The sequence below is a fragment of the Pristiophorus japonicus genome, chromosome 27 (assembly GCF_044704955.1).
Source record: "Pristiophorus japonicus isolate sPriJap1 chromosome 27, sPriJap1.hap1, whole genome shotgun sequence".
Classification (NCBI taxonomy): Eukaryota; Metazoa; Chordata; class Chondrichthyes; family Pristiophoridae; genus Pristiophorus; species Pristiophorus japonicus.
This window is the reverse complement of record NC_092003.1, coordinates 16,634,855-16,659,571: the sequence shown is the minus strand read 5'-3', so window position 1 is coordinate 16,659,571 and position 24,717 is coordinate 16,634,855. Positions and strand designations below refer to the sequence as shown.

At 51.2% G+C, this 24,717-nt stretch overlaps 1 protein-coding gene across 1 annotated transcript in view; it reads right to left on the bottom strand.

Moving 5' to 3' along the window:
* The window catches only part of LOC139239374 (atypical kinase COQ8A, mitochondrial-like), a 54,344-nt gene that overhangs the window by 13,611 nt on the left and 16,016 nt on the right, over positions 1–24,717 (bottom strand). Inside the window, exons 6-11 of the mRNA XM_070868049.1 lie at positions 11,603–11,722; positions 8,995–9,080; positions 7,229–7,369; positions 6,048–6,129; positions 4,782–4,875; positions 1,960–2,101 (exon numbers count right to left, since the gene is read on the bottom strand). Coding sequence (XP_070724150.1) covers positions 1,960–2,101; positions 4,782–4,875; positions 6,048–6,129; positions 7,229–7,369; positions 8,995–9,080; positions 11,603–11,722 — 665 coding nt within the window. The remainder of the gene's footprint in view (positions 1–1,959; positions 2,102–4,781; positions 4,876–6,047; positions 6,130–7,228; positions 7,370–8,994; positions 9,081–11,602; positions 11,723–24,717) is intronic.

The window sequence follows — 24,717 nt, the reverse complement described above, 5'->3', positions numbered from 1 at the left end:
CCCCTCTATCTCTCTTTCCTCCTTCAAGACACTCCTTAAAACCTACCTCTTTTGTGGCTCGGTGTGAAATTTATCTGTTTTGTCTTATAACACTGCTGTGAGTTGTCTTGGGATGTTTTACTACGTTAAAGGCGCTATATAAATACAAGTTATTATTATTACTTATTATACAGCGCCCTTTTATGACCACCAGACGACTCAAAGCTTTTCACAGCTAATTAAGTACTTTTGGAGTGTAGTCACTGTTGTAATGTGGGAAAGGCGGCAGCCAACTTGTACACAGCAAGCTCCCACACACAGCAATGTGATAACGACCAGATCATTTGTTTTAGTTATGCTGATTGAGCGATAAATATTGGCCAGGATAACTCCCCTGCTCTTCTTCGAAATAGCGCCATGGGATCTTTTACGTCCACCTGAGAGAGCAGACGGGGCCTCGGTTTGACGACTCATCCGAAAGACAGCACCTCCGACAGTGCGGCGCTCCCTCAGTACTGCCCCTCCGACAGTGCGGCGCTCCCTCAGTACTGCCCCTCCGACAGTGCGGCACTCCCTCAGTACTGCCCCTCCGACAGTGCGGCGCTCCCTCAGTACTGCCCCTCCGACAGTGCGGCACTCCCTCAGTACTGTCCCTCCGACTGGGCGGCGCTCCCTCAGTACTGCCCCTCCGACTGGGCGGCGCTCCCTCAGTACTGCCCCTCCGACAGTGCGACACTCCCTCAGTACTGCCCCTCCGACTGTGCGGCGCTCCCTCAGTACTGCCCCTCCGACTGTGCGGCGCTCCCTCAGTACTGCCCCTCCGACAGTGCGACACTCCCTCAGTACTGCCCCTCCGACTGTGCGGCGCTCCCTCAGTACTGCCCCTCCGACTGTGCGGCGCTCCCTCAGTACTGACCCTCCGACGGTGCGGCTCTCCCTCAGTACTGACCCTCCGACAGTGCGGCGCTCCCTCAGTACTGCCCCTCCGACAGTGCAGCACTCCCTCAGTACTGCCCCTCCGACTGGGCGGCGCTCCCTCAGTACTGACCCTCCGACGGTGCGGCGCTCCCTCAGTACTGCCCCTCTGACTGTGCGGCGCTCCCTCAGTACCGTCCCTCCGACAGTGCGCGCTCCCTCAGTACTGCCCCTCCGACAGTGTGGCATGGAATAGGCTCGAGGGGCTGAATGGCCTCCTCCTGTTCCTGTGTAACAGGCTCGAGGGACTGAATGGCCTTCTCCTGTTCCTGTGTAACAGGCTCGAGGGGCTGAATGGCCTCCTCCTGTTCCTGTGTAACAGGCTCGAGGGGCTGAATGGCCTCCTCTTGTTCCTGTGTAACAGGCTCGAGGGGCTGAATGGCCTCCTCCTGTTCCTGTGTAACAGGCTCGAGGGGCTGAATGGCCTCCTCCTGTTCCAGTGTAACAGACTCGTGGGGCTGAATGGCCTCCTCCTGTTCCTGTGTAACAGGCTCGAGGGACTGAATGGCCTCCTCCTGTTCCTGTGTAACAGGCTCGAGGGGCTGAATGGCCGTACTCCTGTTCCTGTGTAACAGGCTCGAGGGGCTGAATGGCCTCCTCCTGTTCCTGTGTAACAGGCTCGAGGGGCTGAATGGCCTCCTCCTGTTCCTGTGTAACAGGCTCGAGGGGCTGAATGGCCTCCTCCTGTTCCTGTGTAACAGGCTCGAGGGGCTGAATGGCCTCCTCCTGTTCCTAATGTAACAGGCTCAAGGGGCTGAATGGCCTCCTCCTGTTCCTAATGTAACAGGCTCGAGGGGCTGAATGGCCTCCTCCTGTTCCTGTGTAACAGGCTCGAGGGGCTGAATGGTCTCCTCCTGTTCCTGTGTAACAGGCTTGAGGGGCTGAATGGCCTCCTCCTGTTCCTAATGTAACAGGCTCGAGGGGCTGAATGGCCTCCTTGCTGTTGCTAAGTTCCCATGTTCCAATACACTCGCGCTCCCAAGTACAAGCCAGAATATCTGTTACCTCATTCCTGGTCTCCTGATCCAATCCCTCAGCCTTATCCAAAGGGAAGCCAGGGACCAGCTCGGTGGTGAGGACCCTCTTGCTGCTGAGCTCCTCGATGACGGAGGGGACATGAAAGAACGGCTCGTCCTCCACCAGTTCCCTGCGGAAAGAGGACATCGGTGAGGAGGTGGCAGGCTGCATCCGATTGGCCGAGTGTGGAGGGGGGATGACATGGATACTTTGCACCAGTGGGACAGAATGGGCAGAATGTCTCTCATCTCATCCGAGGTCCCCAACTGGACCTGGGCTCGGGCCTGTCGTCCAGACATTGATCTCCAGGTTCGGGGCAAAGCCTTCACCTGGTCAACTTGCTGCTGCAGTACCGGGTATCCTCCACCAGAGGCCCCAAGGGTATAGGGTAAATACTGCGCCCACACACACATGTACCCACCCACACACACACATACCCACCCATATACCCATACACCCATATACCCACACACCTATATACCCACCCACACACACACATACCCACACACACACACACCCACCCATATACCCACACACCTATATACCCACCCACACACACACATACCCACACACACACACACCCACCCATATACCCACACACCTATATACCCACACACACACACACACACCCACCCACCCATATACCCACACACCTATATACCCACACACACACACACACATATACCCACACACCTATATACCCACACACACACACACATACACACATACCCACCCACACACACACATACACAGAGACACACAGACACATATACCCACACAAACAGACACACAAATATACCATCACAGGCAGTTTCTCGAAATCGAGGAAGACTTGTTTCCACTCTAAAAGTGAGTTCTCAGGTGGCTGAACAGTCCAATACGGGAATTACAGTCCCTGTCACAGGTGGGACAGGCAGTCGCTGAGGGAAAGGGTGGGTGGGGAGTCTGGTTTGCCGTACGCTCCTTCCGCTGCCTGCGCTTGATTTCTGCACGCTCTCGGCGACGAGACTCGAGGTGCTCAGCGCCCTCCCGGATGCACTTCCTCCACTTAGGGCGGACTGGTCTTTGGCCAGGGACTCCCAGGTGTCGGTGGGGATGTTGCACTTTATCAGGGAGGCTTTGAGGGTGGTCCTTGTAACGTTTCCTCTGCCCACCTGGGGCTCGTTTTTGCCGTGAAGGAGTTCCGAGTAGAGCGCTTGCTTTGGGAGTCTCGTGTCAGGCATTCGAACGATGCGACCCGCTGGTTGAGTGTGGTCAGTGCTTCGATGCTGGGGATGTTGGCCTGGTCGAGGACGCTGATGTTGGTGCCTCTGTCCTCCTAAGGGATTTGTAGGATCTTGCGGAGGCAGCGTTGGTGGTACTTTTCCAGCGATTTGAGGTGCCTACTTTATATGGTCCAGGTCTCTGAGCCACATAGGAGGGCAGGTAACACCACAGCCCTGTAGACCATAAGCTTGGTGCCAGATTTGAGGGCCTGATCTTCGAACACTCTGTTCCTCAGGCGACCGAAGGCTGTGCTGGCGCACTGGAGGCGGTGTTGGACCTCGTCATCGATGTCTGCCCTTGCTGAGAGTAAGCTCCCGATGTATGGAAAGTGGGCCACGTTGACCAGGGCCACGCCGTGGATTTTGATGACTGGGGGGGATGGGGGGGGCAGTGCTGTGTGGCGGGGTCAGGTTGGTGGAGGACCTTTGTCTTACAGATGTTTAGTGTCAGGCCCATGCATTCGTAAACCTCGGTGCAGATGTTGACGATGGCTTGGAGTTCGGCCTCTGAATGTGCGCAGACGCAAGCGTCGTCCGTGTCCTGTAGTTCGACGACAGAGGATGGGACGGTCTTGGATCCTGGAGGCGATGAAGGTTGAACAGGTTCCCACTGGTTCTATAGTTTAGTTCCACTCCAGCGGGGAGCTTGTTGAGAGTGAGATGGAGCATTGCAGCGAGGAAGATCGAGAAGAGCGTTGGAGCGATGACACAGCCCTGTTTGACCCCGGTCCAGACGTGGATTGGGTCTGTGGTGGATCCGTTGTTCAGGATCACGGCCTGCATGTTGTTGTGGAGCAGGCAGAAGATGGTGACAAACTTTTGGGGGCAGCCGAAACTCACAAACATACACATATACCCACACACGCAAATACATATAGACACACACACACACATATACCCACACAGACACACAAATATACACTCAGACAGACACACAAATACACACTCAGACACACAAACACACTCAGACACACACACACACACTCTCAGACAGACACGGGCACACAAATACACTCAGACAGACACACATACACACGGACACACAAATACACACTCAGACACACAAACACACTCAGACACACACACACACACTCTCAGACAGACACGGGCACACAAATACACTCAGACAGACACACATACACACGGACACACAAATACACACGGACACACACACACACACACTCAGACAGACACACATACACACGGACACAAATACACACACACAAAGACAAAAATTTGACCCTGAGCCACATAAGGAGATATTAGGACAGGTGACCAAAAGCTTGGTCAAAGAGGGAGATTTTAAGGAGCATCTTAAAGGGGAGAGAGAGAGGCAGAGAGGTTTAGGGAGGGAATCCCCGAGCTTAGGGCCCAGGCAGCTGAAGGCACGGCCACCGATAGTGGAACGATCATACACACAGACACAAACACTCTACAGTGTCCATTATGAGCCCATTCAGTTTTGAAGATGTTGAGCAAAACTTGCCTCTGGCTCAAAAACACCCAGTGATGTGGGGCGAGAGACATTTCGAAGACTTTACCTACTTGAATTTCTTGGTGCAGGCTGCCTCTCTCTGGTAATCGCATTCGAGGGCCAACTCGTGACTCATCACCTCGATTGCATGCTCCGGGAACAGCCCTGCGAGTACAAGGGAAGGGGACTGATCACAGACCGTGCTCTCACACTCACTTCTAAAGTCAACGTTAAAATAAGACGACGTGAAGCTGCCCCAGGGGCTCAGTGGGTACATGTACCACCCAGTCTGTCACAGAAAGGACTCCCATTTCTACAGCCCGTTCCACCACCTCAGGACGTCTCAAAGCACTTTACAGCCAATGCAGTACTTTTGGAGTGTAGTCACTGTTGTAATGTGGGAAACACGGAAGCCAATTTGCGCACAGCAAGCTCCCACACACAGCAGTGTGATAATGACCAGATCATCTCTTTTTGTGATGTTGGTTGAGGGATAAATCTGGCCCCAGGCCACCGGGGCGAACTCCCCTGCTCTTCCAATACCGGCCATGGGATCTTTTATGTCCACCTGCGAGAGCAGACGGGGCCTGGGTTTAAGGTCTCATCCATAATACGGCCCCTCCGACAGTGCGGCGCTCCCTCAGTACTACCCCTCTGACAGTGCAGCGCTCCTTCAGTACTGCCCCTCCGACAGTGCGGCATCCCCCAGTACTGTCCCTCCGACAGTGCGGCACTCCCCCAGTACCGCCCCTCCGACAATGCGGCCCTCCCCCAGTACTGTCCCTCCGACAGTGCGGCGCTCCCCCAGTACTGCCCCTCCGACAGTGCGGCACTCCCCCAGTACCGCCCCTCCGACAATGCGGCCCTCCCCCAGTACTGTCCCTCCGACAATGCGGCCCTCCCCCAGTACTGCCCCTCCGACAGTGCGGCCATCCCTCAGCACCGCACTTGAGTGTCAGCCTAGATTTTTGTGCTCAAGTCTCTGGAGTGGGACGCGAACTGCCTCAGTGTGGTACTGAGGCACACAGAGAGAGCTGTACCTTGATCCCCGGGTGAGCGGGGGGAGTGGGGCGCGCTGCCAGTGGACTCAGTGTCCTTGGGCCAGGGAGCGAGAGACGGGCACTGCAATGCCCTTGGTCCCGCTCGCCAGCACCCGAGTGTGGATATGGGGCTCAGCTGCGATGCCTCCCTCGGTTAAATATCCTGCCGCCTCTCACTGAGTGCCGATGCATGGAAGAACAATGGGCCTGACTGGAGAGGAGAGGGGAGTGGGAACAAAACAACAGAGATGGGGGACACGTGGGGAGACCATTCCTCTCACACTGGGGTATCCTTACCTTCAGGGAGGGCGTTGCTCATGTTGAGAAGGGCCATCAAGTTACGGAGGTCACTGTCGATGCTGCGAGCGACCCCGGGATACTGCGAGAGAAAGGGCAGAGGTCAGACGGAGGGCCCGGCACATCTGTAGCCACACCTGGAGTCATAGGTGCCAGGTGTCCCGTGAAGTCCTCCATCCGGGAACTTTCACCCCATCACTTGGGAAGACTCTCTTGGGGTTCGAGCACTGGTCGCACCCCTCCCCTGCATAATCCTGCATCAGGCTGCTCGCCTATGGGGGGCATCATATTCAGTAACTGGGGAGTGGGGTTACTGAGTGACAGTGTGAGGGAGTTGGATTAACATCAGTAGAGATACAGTCAGTAACACAGGGTGCTGGGGGAGAGGGGTTACTGAGTGACAGTGTGAGGGAGCTGGATTAACATCAGTAGAGATACAGTCAGTAACACAAGGTGCTGGGGGAGAGGGGTTACTGAGTGACAGTGTGAGGGAGCTGGATTAACATCACTAGAGATACAGTCAGTAACACAAGGTGCTGGGGGAGAGGGGTTACTGAGTGACAATGTGAGGGAGCTGGATTAACATCAGTACAGATACAGTCAATGACACACGGTGCTGGGTGAGAGGGGTTACTGAGTGACAGTGCGAGGGAGCTGGATTAACATCAGTACAGATACAGTCAATGACACAGGGTGCTGGGTGAGAGGGGTTACTGAGTGACAGTGTGAGGGAGCTGGATTAACATCAGTAGAGATACAGTCAGTAACACAGGGCGCTAGGGGAGAGGGGTTACTGTGTGACAGTGTGAGGGAGCTGGATTAACATCAGTAGAGATACAGTCAGGGGCGCCGAGGGGGAGGGGTTACTGAGTGACAGTGTGAGGGAGCTGGATTAACATCAGTAGAGATACAGTCAGTAACACAAGGTGCTGGGGGAGAGGGGTTACTGAGTGACAATGTGAGGGAGCTGGATTAACATCAGTACAGATACAGTCAGTAACACAAGGTGCTGGGGGAGAGGGGTTACTGAGTGACAATGTGAGGGAGCTGGATTAACATCAGTACAGATACAGTCAGTAACACAGGGTGCTGGGGAGAGGGGTTACTGAGTGACACTGAGGGATGTGCTCAGTTCTCTGTTTTCAGTAACTGATCTGACCAATCCCTCAGGTGGTCCTCACCTGGATTTTCATGGCCACCTCCCGACCATCCTTCAGCCTGCCCAGGTGGACCTGTCCGATAGACGCGGCAGCGAAAGGACGTTCCTCAAAGTGCTCCAGCCTCCCACGCCAGTCCGACCCCAGCTCAGTGTTCAAAACTTTCTGTCGCAGAGTAAAGAAAGAATATATTTCTGATCATCCGCTCCCTCTACACTGTCCCATCAAACACTCCCAGGGCAGGCACAGCACGGGGTTAGATACAGAGTAAAGCTCCCTCTACACTGTCCCATCAAACACTCCCAGGGCAGGTACAGGGGGTTAGATACAGAGTAAAGCTCCCTCTACACTGTCCCATCACACACTCTCAGGGCAGGTACAGCACGAGGTTAGATACAGAGTAAAGCTCCCTCTACACTGTCCCCATCAAACACTCCCAGGGCAGGTACAGCACGGGGTTAGATACAGAGTAAAGCTCCCTCTACACTGTCCCATCAAACACCCCCAGGGCAGGTACAGCACGGGGTTAGATACAGAGTAAAGCTCCCTCTACACTGTCCCATCAAACACTCCCAGGGCAGGTACAGCACGGGGTTAGATACAGAGTAAAGCTCCCTCTACACTGTCCCATCAAACACTCCCAGGGCAGGTACAGGGGGTTAGATACAGAGTAAAGCTCCCTCTACACTGTCCCATTAAACACTCCCAGGGCAGGTACAGCACGGGGTTAGATACAGAGTAAATCTCCCTCTACACTGTCCCATCAAACACTCCCAGGGCAGGTACAGCACGGGGTTAGATACAGAGTAAAGCTCCCTCTACACTGTCCCATCAAACACTCCCAGGGCAGGTACAGCACGGGGTTAGATACAAATTAAAGCTCCCTCTACACTGTCCCATCAAACACTCCCAGGGCAGGTACAGCACGGGGTTAGATACAGAGTAAAGCTCTCTCTACACTGTCCCATCAAACACTCCCAGGGCAGGTACAGGGGGTTAGATACAGAGTAAAGCTCCCCCTACACTGTCCCATCAAACACTCCCAGGGCAGGTACAGGGGGTTAGATACAGAGTAAAGCTCCCTCTACACTGTCCCATTAAACACTCCCAGGGCAGGTACAGCACGGGGTTAGATACAGAGTAAAGCTCCCCCTACACTGTCCCATCAAACACTCCCAGGGCAGGTACAGCACGAGGTTAGATACAGAGTAAAGCTCCCTCTACACTGTCCCATCAAACACTCCCAGGGCAGGTACAGCACCGGGTTAGATACAAAGTAAAGCTCCCTCTACACTGTCCCATCACACACTCCCAGGGCAGGTACAGGGGGTTAGATACAGAGTAAAGCTCCCTCTACACTGTCCCATCAAATACTGTCAGGGCAGGTACAGCACGGGGTTAGATACAGAGTAAAGCTCCCTCTACACTGTCCCTTTGATGTATCTAAAAATGAATGTCTAGTGTACCCACAATCTTGTGATGGTCTCCAGACGAGATTGCTGGTCGGGGATGGTTCGGTGTTGAATTGGGAAGGGTCTGTCCCTGCTTAAACTCATTCCATCTCAGACCCTTACAGTCGGAGCCTGTACCGTTTCAAACTGGTTGCTTCTCGTTCTAGATCTTGCCAAGTTCTCTCAGCAGCCCTGGCTCCCAGTGTCTTGGGGCGGGGGGGGGCGGGGGGGAGGGCCTGGTTGTGAAGCCTCTCCGTGTATTGACACTGAGGGAAGCCCCCAAGGGTGGCTCGTTGCCCCCCTCCACGCCGTTACTCCATGGCTGACCCTCGCTCTTACCAGCATTTGCCTGGTGGGCATGAAGTCCGCCCCATTTCGCACCCGCTCAAAGATCTTCTGTAGGACGGGGTTAATGAAGGTTTCGTCTGCACAGGGGAGGAAGAGACGGGTGAAGCTGATTAATCCAGGGAGTCCATGTCTTAAAAACGGAATTGAAATTAGCATTGAACAACTCCGTTGCCTCAGAACATGCATTTCTTCAGCACCTTTCTCCACCTCAGAACGTCCCAAAGTGCTTTACAGCCAAGGATGTACTTTTTGATGTGTGGTGGCTGGTGTAATGCGGCAGCCAATTTGCACACAACAAGCTCCCACAAACAGCAATATGATAACGACCAAATTATCGGATTGAGGGATAGAAATTGGTCCAGAACAGTGGGGAGAACTCCCCCTGCTCTTCTTCCTATAGTGGCTGTGGGATCTTTTATATAATCGGCCGTTCCTCCATCGTCGCTGGGTCACAATCCTGGAACTCCCTCCCTAACAGCACTGTGGGAGCACCTTCACCACACGGACTGCAGCGGTTCAAGGTGGCGGCTCACCACCACCTTCTCAAGGGGCAATTAGGGATGGGCAATAAATGCTGGGCCTTGCCAGCGATGCCCACATCCCAGAGAATACATTTTTACAAAAGACTTGAACAGGTTAATGATTGTGGCAGCAATAATTCAGAACTGAATCAACAGAAAATGACAAAAGGTGTGTTCGGGGCCTAGTCCAAGCGCTCCACACACCTCCGCAGCGTCCTTGACCTTTAACCCCCTGTTGTTATTCTACTCGGGAGGTGTTTACACAGCTCCGCTATCGCATTGACGGGCGAACTGATTGTTTTTTTACTGATAACGAGGGAGGTAACAGGAAGCACAGTGCAGGAGGGCAACCCAAACACACACACACACACACACACACAAACACAGAACAAGACACCAGGATCGCCCCCGGCAACAAGTACAGGCCCGGCCTACCAGCACAGGCCTCCGAGCCAGAGACAGCAGAGCCTGAAAAGGGAAGCAGGGGGGAGAATGACAGCACCCGTAGGCAAAACAGATATCCTCATGCTCTCCCCCTCGCCGATTGGGTGCCTGGGTGACGCCCTGTTAATTTGTTGGAAGTTTGTACCATTGCTGTGGGACAGGTTAGATGACGCTGAGGGTGTAAAGAATCGTGGAAGTTGCAGCATAGAGGGAGTCCGTTAGGCCCACCAGATCTGGGCCAGTGCTAGCTTTTTTAACAGAAGCTCTCTGGTCCAAACCCATTTCCCCGAATCCTTTTACATTCTGTCTTTTCAAACCTTGTCCAATTCTCTTAAATTGGGGTCTGGTCACCGATCCCCACGGGGGCTCTGTGGTGAAGCTGGTCATGTCTGAATATCCCTTCGGTTTTTTTTGTGATAATCCTCAATGTGTGTCCAGTCTCCCCCTCTGTACCTCCCCCCCCCAGTCTCCCCCCTACACCCCTCAGTCTCCCCCCTATCTCCCCCTGCACCCTCCCCCCATCTCCCAGTGTCCAGACTCCCTCTCTGTACCTCCCCCCCCCAGTCTCCCCCCTACACCCCTCAGTCTCCCCCCTATCTCCCCCTGTACCCTCCCCCCCTATCTCCCCGTGTCCAGTCTCCCCCTCTGTACCTCCCCCCCAGTCTCCCCCCTACACCCCTCAGTCTCCCCCCTATCTCCCCCTGTACCCTCCCCCCCTATCTCCCCGTGTCCAGTCTCCCCCTCTGTACCTCCCCCCCCAGTCTCCCCCCTACACCCCTCAGTCTCCCCCCTATCTCCCCCTGCACCCTCCCCCCCTATCTCCCCGTGTCCAGTCTCCCCCTCTGTACCTCCCCCTCCCAGTCTCCCCCCTACACCCCTCAGTCTCCCCCCTATCTCCCCCTGTACCCTCCCCCCTTATCCCCCGCCTCCCCCAGTAACCCCCAGTCTTCCCCCCCCGGAGCCCCCGGTCTCACCCGTACTCCCCTCGTACTCACCCCGTGAGCAGAATCTTTAGACCCCACTGCAAAAGAGATGGTGTAATCCCAACATTTAGTTTTGGTTGCAGGATTTCCGGTGAAACAATACCTGACCCCATGGCGAGAGCCCGAGGAACGCGAGGACAGACCCTGGGCGGGGGAGGGAAATTGCACAGCGTCCCGATTGGGGGCGGTAACAGCCGCAAGGCGGGAATTACAGCGACAGGCGCGGAAGTCCCGGCCCGCTCGCAATATTGGGGCTACCGCCCCCGAGAGGAAGTGGAGCGCAAAATAATGCTCCGTGGGGCAGGGGCGGAAACAGAGGGAGTGGGGCACAGCGATTCACCCTGGGCCGCGTAGCGCTGCCAGCCAAGCTGCAGACTCTAAGGATCTCTACATCACCAGCGGGGGTGGGTGCCGTGGCAACAGCCCGGCATTCAAATGGAGCGGGCGGCGCGCATTCCACGGGCCGCAAGCGTTAAGCCGCACGGTTAACGCCAGTCGGAAAGTCGTTTGCGTCCCGTCGGTGCCCCCGGGGGAGCTGACGGGAAGTGCAAACGTGCCCCAATTTTCCCCTCCCCCCCCAGCCCCCCACTGTGTCTCACCCAGGGGGCCCGGGGCAGACACTGTCCCCCTCGGGGGCTGGGGACGCCATACCTTGAATGCTCAGCATCTGTCCCAGTTTCAGGGCCGCACCCCGCACTTTACACAGGGTGCTCACAATCCTTTCAGCGTTGGCCTCCGACAGGATGGTACTGGAATCCAGCAACAGGACCCCTGGAATAACAGAGCGACGGGATTAGAGAGGCTGGATGCACTACAACAACAACCTGCATTTATATAGCACCTTTAACGCGGTGAAACTTCCCGAGGCGCTTCACAGGAGTATTACGCATTAAAAATTTGACACCGAGCTGCACAAGTAGAAATTAGGGCAGGTGACCGAAAGCTTGGTGTCGGTTTTAAGGAGCGTCTTGAAGGAGAAAAGAGAGGCGGAGAGGTTTAGGGAGGGAGTTCCAGAGCTTGGGGCCCAGGCAGCAGAAGGCACGGCCGCCGATGGTGGAGCGATTATAATCAGGGATGCTCAGGAGGGCAGAATTAGAGGAGTGGACACATCTCGGGGGGTTGTGGGACTGGAGGAGATTACAGAGATAGGGAGGGGCGAGGGCCATGGAGGGATTTGAACACAAGGATGAGAACAGACCCTGGAATAACAGTGGCACGGATTAGAGTTTATTCGAGGAAGTTAGGTAGTGTCGCACATTTTGACCTGTTTGAAGGAAGGTGTAATTTAGAGACAATCCCTTATCACTGACACAGTTCTTTCAATTTGAGTTGGAGAATCTTCTCTCAGTGCTTCAACTAATCACAACCAGATAGTACCAGATCAGGGAAGGAGGTTGATGAGACATTTTAAAAACACAAAGACTTGCATTTATATGAGGTGCAGTGCGGTGCTCACTCAGTACTGCCTCTCCGACAGTGCGGCACTCCCTCAGTACTGTCCCTCCGACAGTGCGGTGCTCCCTCAGTACTGTCCCTCCGACAGTGCGGCGCTCCCTCCGTACTGCCCCTCCGATAGTGCGGCACTCCCTCAGTACTGCCCCTCCGACAGTGCGGCGCTCCCTCAGCACTGCCTCTCCGACAGTGTGGCACTCCCTCAGTACTGCCCCTCCGACAGTGCGGCACTCCTTCCGTACTGCCCCTCCGACAGTGCGGCACTCCCTCAGTACTACCCCTCCGACAGTGCAGCGCTCCCTCAGTACTGCCTCTCCGACAGTGTGGCACTCCCTCAGCACTGCCTCTCCGACAGTGTGGCGCTCTCTCAGTACTGCCCCTCCGACAGTGCGGCACTCCTACTGCCCCTCCGACAGTGCGGCACTCCCTCAGTACTGCCCCTCCGACAGTGCGGCGCTCCCTCAGTACTGCCTCTCCGACAGTGTGGCACTCCCTCAGTACTGCCCCTCCGACAGTGCGGCGCTCCCTCCGTACTGCCCCTCCGACAGTGCGGCACTCCCTCAGTACTACCCCTCCGACAGTGCGGCGCTCCCTCAGCACTGCCTCTCCGACAGTGTGGCACTCCCTCAGCACTGCCTCTCCGACAGTGCGGCGCTCCCTCAGTACTGCCCCTCCGACAGTGCGGCGCTCCCTCAGCACTGCCCCTCCGACAGTGCGGCGCTCCCTCAGCACTGCCTCTCCAACAGTGCGGCGCTCCCTCAGTACTGCACTGGAGTGTCAGCCTGGATTATGGGCTCAAGTCCCTGGAGTGGGACTTGAACCCACGACCTGCTGACTCAGAAGGCGACAGAGAGTGCTACCCACTGAGCCACAGCTGACAGCTCAAATCTTAGGCATGAGTTGAGCTCAGTTTGGCAACAGATAAATCCCATTTCTCTGTCAGCATTCGGTGTTAGATTCATAGAATCGTAGACTGGTACAGCACAGAAGGGGGCCATTTGGCCCATCGAGTCTGCACCGGCTCTTTCGAAAAACAATCCAGTCAGTCCCACCCGCCCCCCCCACTCTTGCTCCATATCCCTGCAATATTTTTTCCTTCCAAGTATTTATCCAATTGCCTTTCAGATGTGACTGTTGAATTTGCCACCACCGCTCTATCAGACAGGGCGGTCCAGATCACAACCACTCGCTGCGTAAAAAAGTTCCCCCTCATGTCGCCTCTGGTTCTTTTGCCAATCACCTTAAATCTGTGCCCTCTGGTTACCGACCCTTTCAGCCACTGGATACAGTGTTTTCTTTAATTACTCTGTCTAAATCCTCCATGATTTTAAACACCTTTATTAAAACTCTAGGGGGGCAGAAATTCGGTCGCGCTTCAGTTGGGACAGTAACCCCAGGAGCGGTACTTTTAGCGCCTTGAAAACGTTTGCGCCTCCCGCCCAGAAATTGGTCAGAATCGGTCGAGGTGCTGACAAGGTGCTAAATCAGCCATTGCACACCAGAGCTGGGGCGACGCTCACGAAACAATGGGCGGTACATTTGGCGCACCCATTGCGCGTGCGGGGAACTCCAAATCAGATCCCGGGAAAAGCCGAGTCTTAAAGGCGCGGCACAGTAACGCACCCTGTAACGTTTTCAACTTGTTCCCCCCCCCCCCCCCCCCCCCCACCGTGCTGTTATGTCCGTCTGCGCGCTGCAAACTGAGAGGCTCACGTACCTTGCTCCGTGCAAACGTTGCACTGACTGTGACCTCCCAGGGAAGGGTCCCTTTAAGCAGTTAACGACTCTGCAAGCCTGTGCCGACTGTTCTTGGCGGGCGCTCAATCAGGCGGCCGCGCCGAATTTACCAACCGGGGCGCAAGCCGGAATACATCAGGGTCGGAGCGATCGTCAGCAGCCAGCCGCTCCTGGTTTGCGTTCCCGGTGAGCCTCGAATGAATTTTCTGTCGGGGAGCTAAATGCTCCGCTCCCGGTCGGTAAACTCTTACGCTCCCATTAACGGCCCCTCTGGCTGCTAACTGATGCATTAGACAACCGAAAGTCCAGCCCTAGGAACCCCACAAGAACAGCGTACCAGCCCCTCCTGTCTGGCACTCCCTCCCCGCTCCAGTTTGAAACTCGAGAAAAAGAACGAGGCGTTTTTAAAAACAAAAGGAGGCTAAAAAGAAACTTGAGAGCATGAAAGTCTTGAAATCCATTAGTTCTGAGCTGAACAGTGAAAGGGGCCCAATTATTTCCAACCCCCTCCACCCCCGCTCCATCTCAATTAGGATTCCTGTCAGAAGCCTGAACTCTAGGCCCCATGATGAGACTAAAATCGGCCGTGTGGTTGGTAATGAAGAAGAAAGCTGCGGACTGCAGGAAGATATCAATGGACTGGTCGGGTGGGCAGAACAGTGGCAAATGATATTCAATCCAGAGAAGTGTGAGGTAATGCATTTGGGGAAGGCTAACAAGGCAAGGGAATACACATTAAATGGTAGGACACTGAGAAGTGTAGAGGAACAGAGGGACCTTGGAGTGCAGGTCCACAGATCACTGAAGGTAGCAGGCCAGGTAGATAAGGTGGTTAAGAAGGCATATGGAATACTTGCCTTTATTAGCCGAGGCATAGAATACAAGAGTAGGGGGGTTATGCTCGAACTGTATAAAACACTGGTTAGACCACAGCTGGAGTACTGCGTGCAGTTCTGGTCACCACATTACAGGAAAGATGTGATTGCACTGGAGAGGGTACAGAGGAGATTTATCAGGATGTCGCCGGGACTGGAGAATGTTAGCGACGAGGAAAGATTGGATAGGCTGGGGTTGTTTTCTTTGGAGCAGGGGAGGCTGAGGGGAGACCGGATTGAGGTGTATAAAATTATGAGGGGCCTGGATAGAGTGGATAGGACGGACCTGTTTCCTTTGGCAGAGGGGTCAACAACCAGGGGGCACAGATTTAAAGTAATTGGGGGGAGGTTTAGAGGGGATTTGAAGGGAAATGTCTTCACCCAGAGGATGGTGGGGGTCTGGGGTGGAACTCACTGCCTGAAAATACTTGGATGTGCACTTGTAACCTACAGGGCTACAGACCGAGAGCGGGAAAGTAGGATTAGGCTGGGTAGCTCTTGGTCGGCCGGCGCGGACACGATGGGCCGAAATGGCCTCCTTCCGTGCTCGAAAACAGTTGGGTTCTCCTCCTGCGTCGTGCCAATAATTTGCATCGGGGAGCCATTGGTCACTGTGGCAACCGGCAGCCTGGCCCAGGGAGGCTTTTGAACTCCTAAACCTGCCTCTTTATCGAGGGGAGGAATGGCAGCCAAAGGGAGTGAGCTGCATGGAGTTTACATAATATTTGTTTCCGGGGTTGAATATCAAGTTGGCCTTGGTAATCGTGCCTGAATCAAGTAGAGATTTGAAAGGACAAGAGTTTGAACTCTGGAGCACAGGCCCAGGAGCGGGAGCAGCGTAGGGGTTGAACAGGAGATCTGCTTGGCTGTAGATACAATCTTCAGACCAAGAAGCACAAATGTGGACCTTCTGGCATATGATTTACATTTTAGAAATTTTAGAAAAGTAAGGAAGTCCTGCTATAACTGTACAGGGTATCGGTGAGGCCACACCTGGAGTACTGCGTAGTTTTGGTCTCCTTACTTAAGGAAGGATACACTTGCATGGAGGCAGTTCAGAGAAGGTTCACTCGGTTGATACCTGAGATGAAGGGGTTGTCATATGAAGAAAGGTTGAGCAGGTTGGGCCTCTACTCATTGGAGTTTAGAAGAATGAGAGGTGATCTTATTGAAGCATATAAGATCCTGAGGGGGCTGGACAAGGTAGATGCAGAGAGGATGTTTCCCCTCGTGGGGGAATCTAGAACTAGGGGACATACTTTCAGAATAAGGGGTCGCCCATTTAAAACTGAGATGAGGAGGAATTTCTTCTCTCAAAGGGTTGTAAATCTGTGGAATTCTCTGCCCCAGAGAGCTGTGGAGGCTGGGTCATTGAATATATTTAAGGCGGAGATAGACAGATTTTTGAGCGATAAGGGAGTCGAGGGTTATGGGGAGCGGGCAGGGAAGTGGAGTTGAGGCCAAGATCAGATCAGCGATGATCTCATTGAATGGCGGAGCAGGCTCGAGGGGCTGAATGGTCGACTCCTGCTCCTATTTCTTATGTTCTTAGGTAAAGCCCAGACAGGAATCAGAAGTGTCGAAGGCCAACGTGTTGTGGTGATGTCATTGGATCAGTAATCCTGAGGATTGAGGCCTAGCATCAAATCCCCATCCTCAGCCTTACTTTAGGCCGAGCGCCTCCCGACTTACCTGCAGACCGGAAGCTCGTTTCCCGCCCATTCCCGGTTGGAGGTTGGCCAGCAGCTTCTCAATGACGCTGGTGCTAACTCTCTGCGCTTTACCCATTACACTGAGTGACCCTTACCGTGCTGAATAAACAGTGACTCTGTACAGTTACACAGTGAGTGACCCTTACCCTGAATAAACAGTGACTCTGTACAGTTACACATTGAGTGACCCTTACCGTGCTGAATAAACAGTGACTCTGTACAGTTACACAGTGAGTGACCCTTACCGTGCTGAATAAACAGTGACTCTGTACAGTTACACAGTGAGTGACCCTTACCGTGCTGAATAAACAGTGACTCTGTACAGTTACACAGTGAGTGACCCTTACCCTGAATAAACAGTGACTCTGTACAGTTACAGTGAGTGACCCTTACCCTGAATAAACAGTGACTCTGTACAGTTACAGTGAGTGACCCTTACCCTGAATAAACAGTGACTCTGTACAGTTACACACTAAGTGACCCTTACCCTGAATAAACAGTGACTCTGTACAGTTACACAGTGAGTGACCCTTACCGTGCTGAATAAACAGTGACTCTGTACAGTTACACAGTGAGTGACCCTTACCCTGAATAAACAGTGACTCTGTACAGTTACAGTGAGTGACCCTTACCCTGAATAAACAGTGACTCTGTACAGTTACAGTGAGTGACCCTTACCCTGAATAAACAGTGACTCTGTACAGTTACACACTAAGTGACCCTTACCCTGAATAAACAGTGACTCTGTACAGTTACACAGTGAGTGACCCTTACCGTGCTGAATAAACAGTGACTCTGTACAGTTACACAGTGAGTGACCCTTACCCTGAATAAACAGTGACTCTGTACAGTTACACAGTGAGTGACCCTTACCCTGAATAAACAGTGACTCTGTACAGTTACACACTGAGTGACCCTTACCGTGCTGAATAAACAGTGACTCTGTACAGTTACACACTGAGTGACCCTTACCCTGAATAAACAGTGACTCTGTACAGTTACACAGTGAGTGACCCTTACCGTGCTGAATAAACAGTGACTCTGTACAGTTACACAGTGAGTGACCCTTACCCTGAATAAACAGTGACTCTGTACAGTTACACAGTGAGTGACCCTTACCCTGAATAAACAGTGACTCTGTACAGTTACACACTGAGTGACCCTTACCGTGCTGAATAAACAGTGACTCTGTACAGTTACACAGTGAGTGACCCTTACCCTGAATAAACAGTGACTCTGTACAGTTACACAGTGAGTGACCCTTACCCTGAATAAACAGTGACTCTGTACAGTTACACAGTGAGTGACCCTTACCGTGCTGAATAAACAGTGACTCTGTACAGTTACAGTGAGTGACCCTTACCCTGAATAAACAGTGACTCTGTACAGTTACACAGTGAGTGACCCTTACCGTGCTGAATAAACAGTGACTCTGTACAGTTACAGTGAGTGACCCTTACCCTGAATAAACAGTGACTCTGTACAGTTACACAGTGAGTGACCCTTACCCTGAATAAACAGTGACTCTGTACAGTTACACACTGAGTGACCCTTACCGTGCTGAATAAACAGTGACTTAGTACAGTTACACAGTGAGTGACCCTTACCCTGAATAAACAGTGACTCTGTACAGTTACACAGTGAGTGACCCTTGCCGTGCTGAATAAACAGTGACTCTGTACAGTTACAGTGAGTGACTCTTACCCTGAATAAACAGTGACTCTGTACAGTTACACAGTGAGTGACCCTTACCCTGAATAAACAGTGACTCTGTACAGTTACAGTGAGTGACCCTTACCCTGAATAAACAGTGACTCTGTACAGTTACACAGTAAGTGACCCTTACCCTGAATAAACAGTGACTCTGTACAGTTACACAGTGAGTGACCCTTACCCTGAATAAACAGTGACTCTGTACAGTTACAGTGAGTGACCCTTACCCTGAATAAACAGTGACTCTGTACAGTTACAGTGAGTGACCCTTACCCTGAATAAACAGTGACTCTGTACAGTTACACAGTGAGTGACCCTTACCCTGAATAAACAGTGACTCTGTACAGTTACAGTAAGTGACCCTTACCCTGAATAAACAGTGACTCTGTACAGTTACACATTGAGTGACCCTTACCCTGAATAAACAGTGACTCTGTACAGTTACAGTGAGTGACCCTTACCCTGAATAAACAGTGACTCTGTACAGTTACACATTGAGTGACCCTTACCCTGAATAAATAGTGACTCTGTACAGTTACACAGTGAGTGACCCTTACCCTGAATAAACAGTGACTCTGTACAGTTACACATTGAGTGACCCTTACCCTGAATAAACAGTGACTCTGTACAGTTACACAGTGAGTGACCCTTACCCTGAATAAACAGTGACTCTGTACAGTTACACAGTGAGTGACCCTTACCCTGAATAAACAGTGACTGTGTACAGTTACACAGTGAGTGACCCTTACCCTGAATAAACAGTGACTCTGTACAGTTACACATTGAGTGACCCTTACCCTGAATAAACAGTGACCCTGTACAGTTACACATTGAGTGACCCTTACCGTGCTGAATAAACAGTGACTCTGTACAGTTACACAGTGAGTGACCCTTACCCTGAATAAACAGTGACTCTGTACAGTTACAGTGAGTGACCCTTACCCTGAATAAACAGTGACTCTGTACAGTTACACAATGAGTGACCCTTACCCTGAATAAATAGTGACTCTGCACAGTTATAGTGAGTGACCCTTACCCTGAATAAACAGTGACTCTGTACAGTTACAGTGAGTGACCCTTACCCTGAATAAACAGTGACTCTGTACAGTTACACAGTGAGTGACCCTTACCCTGAATAAACAGTGACTCTGTACAGTTACACATTGAGTGACCCTTACCCTGAATAAACAGTGACTCTGTACAGTTACAGTGAGTGACCCTTACCCTGAATAAACAGACTCTGTACAGTTACACAGTGAGTGACCCTTACCCTGAATAAACAGTAACTCTGCACAGTTATAGTGAGTGACCCTTACCCTGAATAAACAGTGACTCTGTACAGTTACAGTGAGTGACCCTTACCCTGAATAAACAGACTCTGTACAGTTACACAGTGAGTGACCCTTACCCTGAATAAACAGTGACTCTGCACAGTTATAGTGAGTGACCCTTACCCTGAATAAACAGACTCTGTACAGTTACACAGTGAGTGACCCTTACCCTGAATAAACAGTAACTCTGCACAGTTATAGTGAGTGACCCTTACCCTGAATAAACAGTGACTCTGTACAGTTAGTGAGTGACCCTTACCCTGAATAAACAGTGACTCTGTACAGTTACACAGTGAGTGACCCTTACCCTGAATAAACAGTGACTTTGTACAGTTAGTGAGTGACCCTTACCCTGAATAAACAGACTCTGTACAGTTACACAGTGAGTGACTCTTACCCTGAATAAACAGTGTCTCTGTACAGTTACACAGTGAGTGACCCTTACCCTGAATAAACAGTGACTCTGTACAGTTACACATTGAGTGACCCTTACCCTGAATAAACAGTGACTCTGTACAGTAACAGTGAGTGACCCTTACCCTGAATAAACAGTGATTCTGTACAGTTGCACAGTGAGTGACCCTTACCCTGAATAAACAGTAACTCTGCACAGTTATAGTGAGTGATCCTTACCCTGAATAAACAGTGACTATGTACAGTTAGTGAGTGACCCTTACCCTGAATAAACAGTGACTCTATACAGTAACACAGTGAGTGACCCTTACCCTGAATAAACAGTGACTCTATACAGTAACACAGTGAGTGACCCTTACCCTGAATAAACAGTGACTCTGTACAGTTACACAGTGAGCAAAAGACAGAAAGGAGATGAGGAAAAGTGCAGGGCAGAGAAACCCAAGGCAAAGAACAAAAAGGGCCACTGTACAGCAAAATTCTAAAAGGACAAAGGGTGTTAAAAAAAACAAGCCTGAAGGCTTTGTGTCTTAATGCAAGGAGTATCCGCAATAAGATGGATGAATTAACTCTGCAAATAGATGTTAACAAATATGATGTGATTGGGATTACGGAGACGTGGCTCCAGGATGATCAGGGCTGGGAACTCAACATCCAGGGGTATTCAACATTCAGGAGGGATAGAATAAAAGGAAAAGGAGGTGGGGTAACATTGCTGGTTAAGGAGGAGATTAATGCAATAGTTAGGAAGGACATTAGCTTGGATGATGTGGAATCTATATGGGTCGAGCTGCAAAACACCAAAGGGCAAAAAACTTTAGTGGGAGTTGTGTACAGACCTCCAAACAGTAGTAGTGATGTTGGGGAGGGCATCAAACAGGAAATTAGGGGTGCATGCAATAAAGGTGCAGCAGTTGTAATGGGTGACTTTAATATGCACATAGATTGGGCTAACCAAACTGGAAGCAATACGGTGGAGGAGGATTTCCTGGAGTGCATGAGGGATGGTTTTCCAGACCAATATGTCGAGGAAACAACTAGGGGGGAGGCCATCTTAGACTGGGTGTTGTGTAATGAGAGAGGATTAATTAGCAATCTCGTTGTGCGAGGCCCCTTGGGGAAGAGTGACCATAATATGGTGGAATTCTGCATTAGGATGGAGAATGAAACAGTAAATTCAGAGACCATGGTCCAGAACTTAAAGAAGGCTAACTTTGAAGGTATGAGGAGTGAATTGGCTAGGATAGATTGGCGAATGATACTTAAGGGGTTGACTGTGGATGGGCAATGGCAGACATTTAGAGACCGCATGGATGAACTATAACAATTGTACATTCCTGTCTGGCGTAAAAATAAAAAAGGGAAGGTGGCTCAACCGTGGCTATCAAGGGAAATCAGGGATAGTATTAAAGCCAAGGAAGTGGCATACAAATTGGCCAGAAATAGCAGCGAACCCGGGGACTGGGAGAAATTTAGAACTCAGCAGAGGAGGACAAAGCGTTTGATTAGGGCAGATAAATGGATTACGAGAAGAAGCTTGCAGGGAACATTAAGACGGATTACAAAAGTTTCTATAGATATGTAAAGAGAAAAAGGTTAGTAAAGACAAACGTAGGTCCCCTGCAGTCAGAATCAGGGGAAGTCATAACGGGGAACAAAGAAATGGCGGACCAATTGAACAAGTACTTTGGTTCGGTATTCACTAAGGAGGACACAGACAACCTTCCGGATATAAAAGGGGTCAGAGGGTCTAGTAAGGAGGAGGAACTGCGGGAAATCCTTATTAGTTGGGAAATTGTGTTGGGGAAATTGATGGGATTGAAGGCCGATAAATTCCCAGGGCCTGATGGACTGCATCCCAGAGTACTTAAGGAGGTGGCCTTGGAAATAGCGGATGCATTAACAGTCATTTTCCAACATTCCATTGACTCTGGATCAGTTCCTATGGAGTGGAGGGTAGCCAATGTAACCCCACTTTTTAAAAAAGTAGGGAGAGAGAAAACAGGGAATTATAGACCGGTAAGCCTGACATCGGTAGTGGGTAAGATGATGGAATCAATTATTAAGGATGTCATAGCAGCGCATTTGGAAAGTGGTGACATGATAAGTCCAAGTCAGCATGGATTTGTGAAAGGGAAATCATGCTTGACAAATCTTCTGGAATTTTTTGAGGATGTTTCCAGTAGAGTGGACAAGGGAGAAGCAGTTGATGTGGTATATTTGGACTTTCAGAAGGCTTTCGACAAGGTTCCACACAAGAGATTAATGTGCAAAGTTAAAACACATGGGATTGGGGGAAGTGTGCTGACATGGATTGAGAACTGGTTGTCAGACAGGAAGCAAAGAGTAGGAGTAAATGGGTACTTTTCAGAATGGCATGGCAGTGACTAGTGGGGTACCGCAAGGTTCTGTGCTGGGGCCCCAGCTGTTTACACTACACATTAATGATTTAGACGAGGGGATTAAATGTAGTATCTCCAAATTTGACGATGACACTAAGTTGGGTGGCAGTGTGAGCTGCGAGGAGGATGCTATGAGGCTGCAGAGTGACTTGGATAGGTTAGGTGAGTGGGCAAATGCATGGCAGATGAAGTATAATGTGGATAAATGTGAGGTTATCCACTTTGGTGGTGAAAACAGAGAGACAGACTATTATCTGAATGGTGACAGATTAGGAAAAGGGGAGGTGTAACGAGACCTGGGTGTCATGGTACATCAGTCATTAAAGGTTGGCATGCAGGTACAGCAGGCGGTTAAGAAAGCAAATGGCATGTTGGCCTTCATAGCGAGGGGATTTGAGTACAGGGGCAGGGAGGTGTTGCTACAGTTGTACAGGGCCTTGGTGGGGCCACACCTGGAGTATTGTGTACAGTTTTGGTCTCCTAACCTGAGGAAGGACATTCTTGCTATTGAGGGAGTGCAGTGAAGGTTCACCAGACTGATTCCCGGGATGGCAGGACTGACCTATCAAGAAAGACTGGATCAACTGGGCTTGTATTCACTGGAGTTCAGAAGAATGAGAGGGGACCTCATAGAAACGTTTAAAATTCTGATGGGTTTAGACAGGTTAGATGCAGGAAGAATGTTCCCAATGTTGGGGAAGTCCAGAACCAGGGGTCACAGTCTAAGGATAAGGGGTAAGCCATTTAGGACCGAGATGAGGAGAAACTTCTTCACCCAGAGAGTGGTGAACCTGTGAAATTGTTTACCACAGAAAGTTGTTGAAGCCAATTCACTAAATATATTCAAAAAGGAGTTAGATGAAGTCCTTACTACTAGGGGGATCAAGGGGTATGGCGAGAAAGCAGGAATGGGGTACTGAAGTTTCATGTTCAGCCATGAACTCATTGAATGGCGGTGCAGGCTAGAAGGGCCGAATGGCCTACTCCTGCACCTATTTTCTATGTTTCTATGTGAGTGACCCTTACCCTGAATAAATAGTGACTCTGTACAGTTAGTGAGTGACCTTTACCCTGAATAAACAGTGACTGTACAGTTATAGTGAGTGACCCTTACCCTGAATAAACAGTGACTCTGTATAGTTACAGTGAGTGACCCTTACCCTGAATAAACAGTGACTCTGTACAGTTACACAGTGAGTGACCCTTACCCTGAATAAACAGTGACTCTGTACAGTTACACAGTGAGCGACCCTTACCCTGAATAAACAGTGACTCCGTATAGTTGCACAGTGAGTGACCCTTACACTGAATAAACAATGACTCTGTACAGTTACAGTGAGTGACCCTTACCCTGAATAAACAGTGATTCTGTACAGTTGCACAGTGAGTGACCCTTACCCTGAATAAACAGTGACTCTGTACAGTTACACAATGAGTGACCCTTACCCTGAATAAACAGTGACTCTGTACAGTTACAGTGAGTGACCCTTACCCTGAATAAACAGTGACTCTGTACAGTTACAGTGAGTGACCCTTACCCTGAATAAACAGTGACTCTGTACAGTTACACAATGAGTGACCCTTACCCTGAATAAACAGTGACTCTGTACAGTTACAGTGAGTGACCCTTACCCTGAATAAACAGTGACTCTGTACAGTTACAGTGAGTGACCCTTACCTGAATAAACAGTGATTCTGTACAGTTACACAGTGAGTGACCCTTACCCTGAATAAACAGTGACTCTGTACAGTTACACAGTGAGTGACCCTTACCCTGAATAAACAGTGACTCTGTACAGTTACAGTGAGTGACCCTTACCCTGAATAAACAGTGACTCTGTACAGTTACACAGTGAGTGACCCTTACCCTGAATAAACAGTGACTCCGTATAGTTGCACAGTGAGTGACCCTTACCCTGAATAAACAGTGACTCTGTACAGTTACACAGTGAGTGACCCTTACCCTGAATAAACAGTGACTCTGTACAGTTACACAGTGAGTGACCCTTACCCTGAATAAACAGTGACTCTGTGCAGTTGCACAGTGAGTGACCCTTACCCTGAATAAACAGTGACTCTGTATAGTCACACAGTGAGTGACCCTTACCCTGAATAAACAGTGACTCTGTA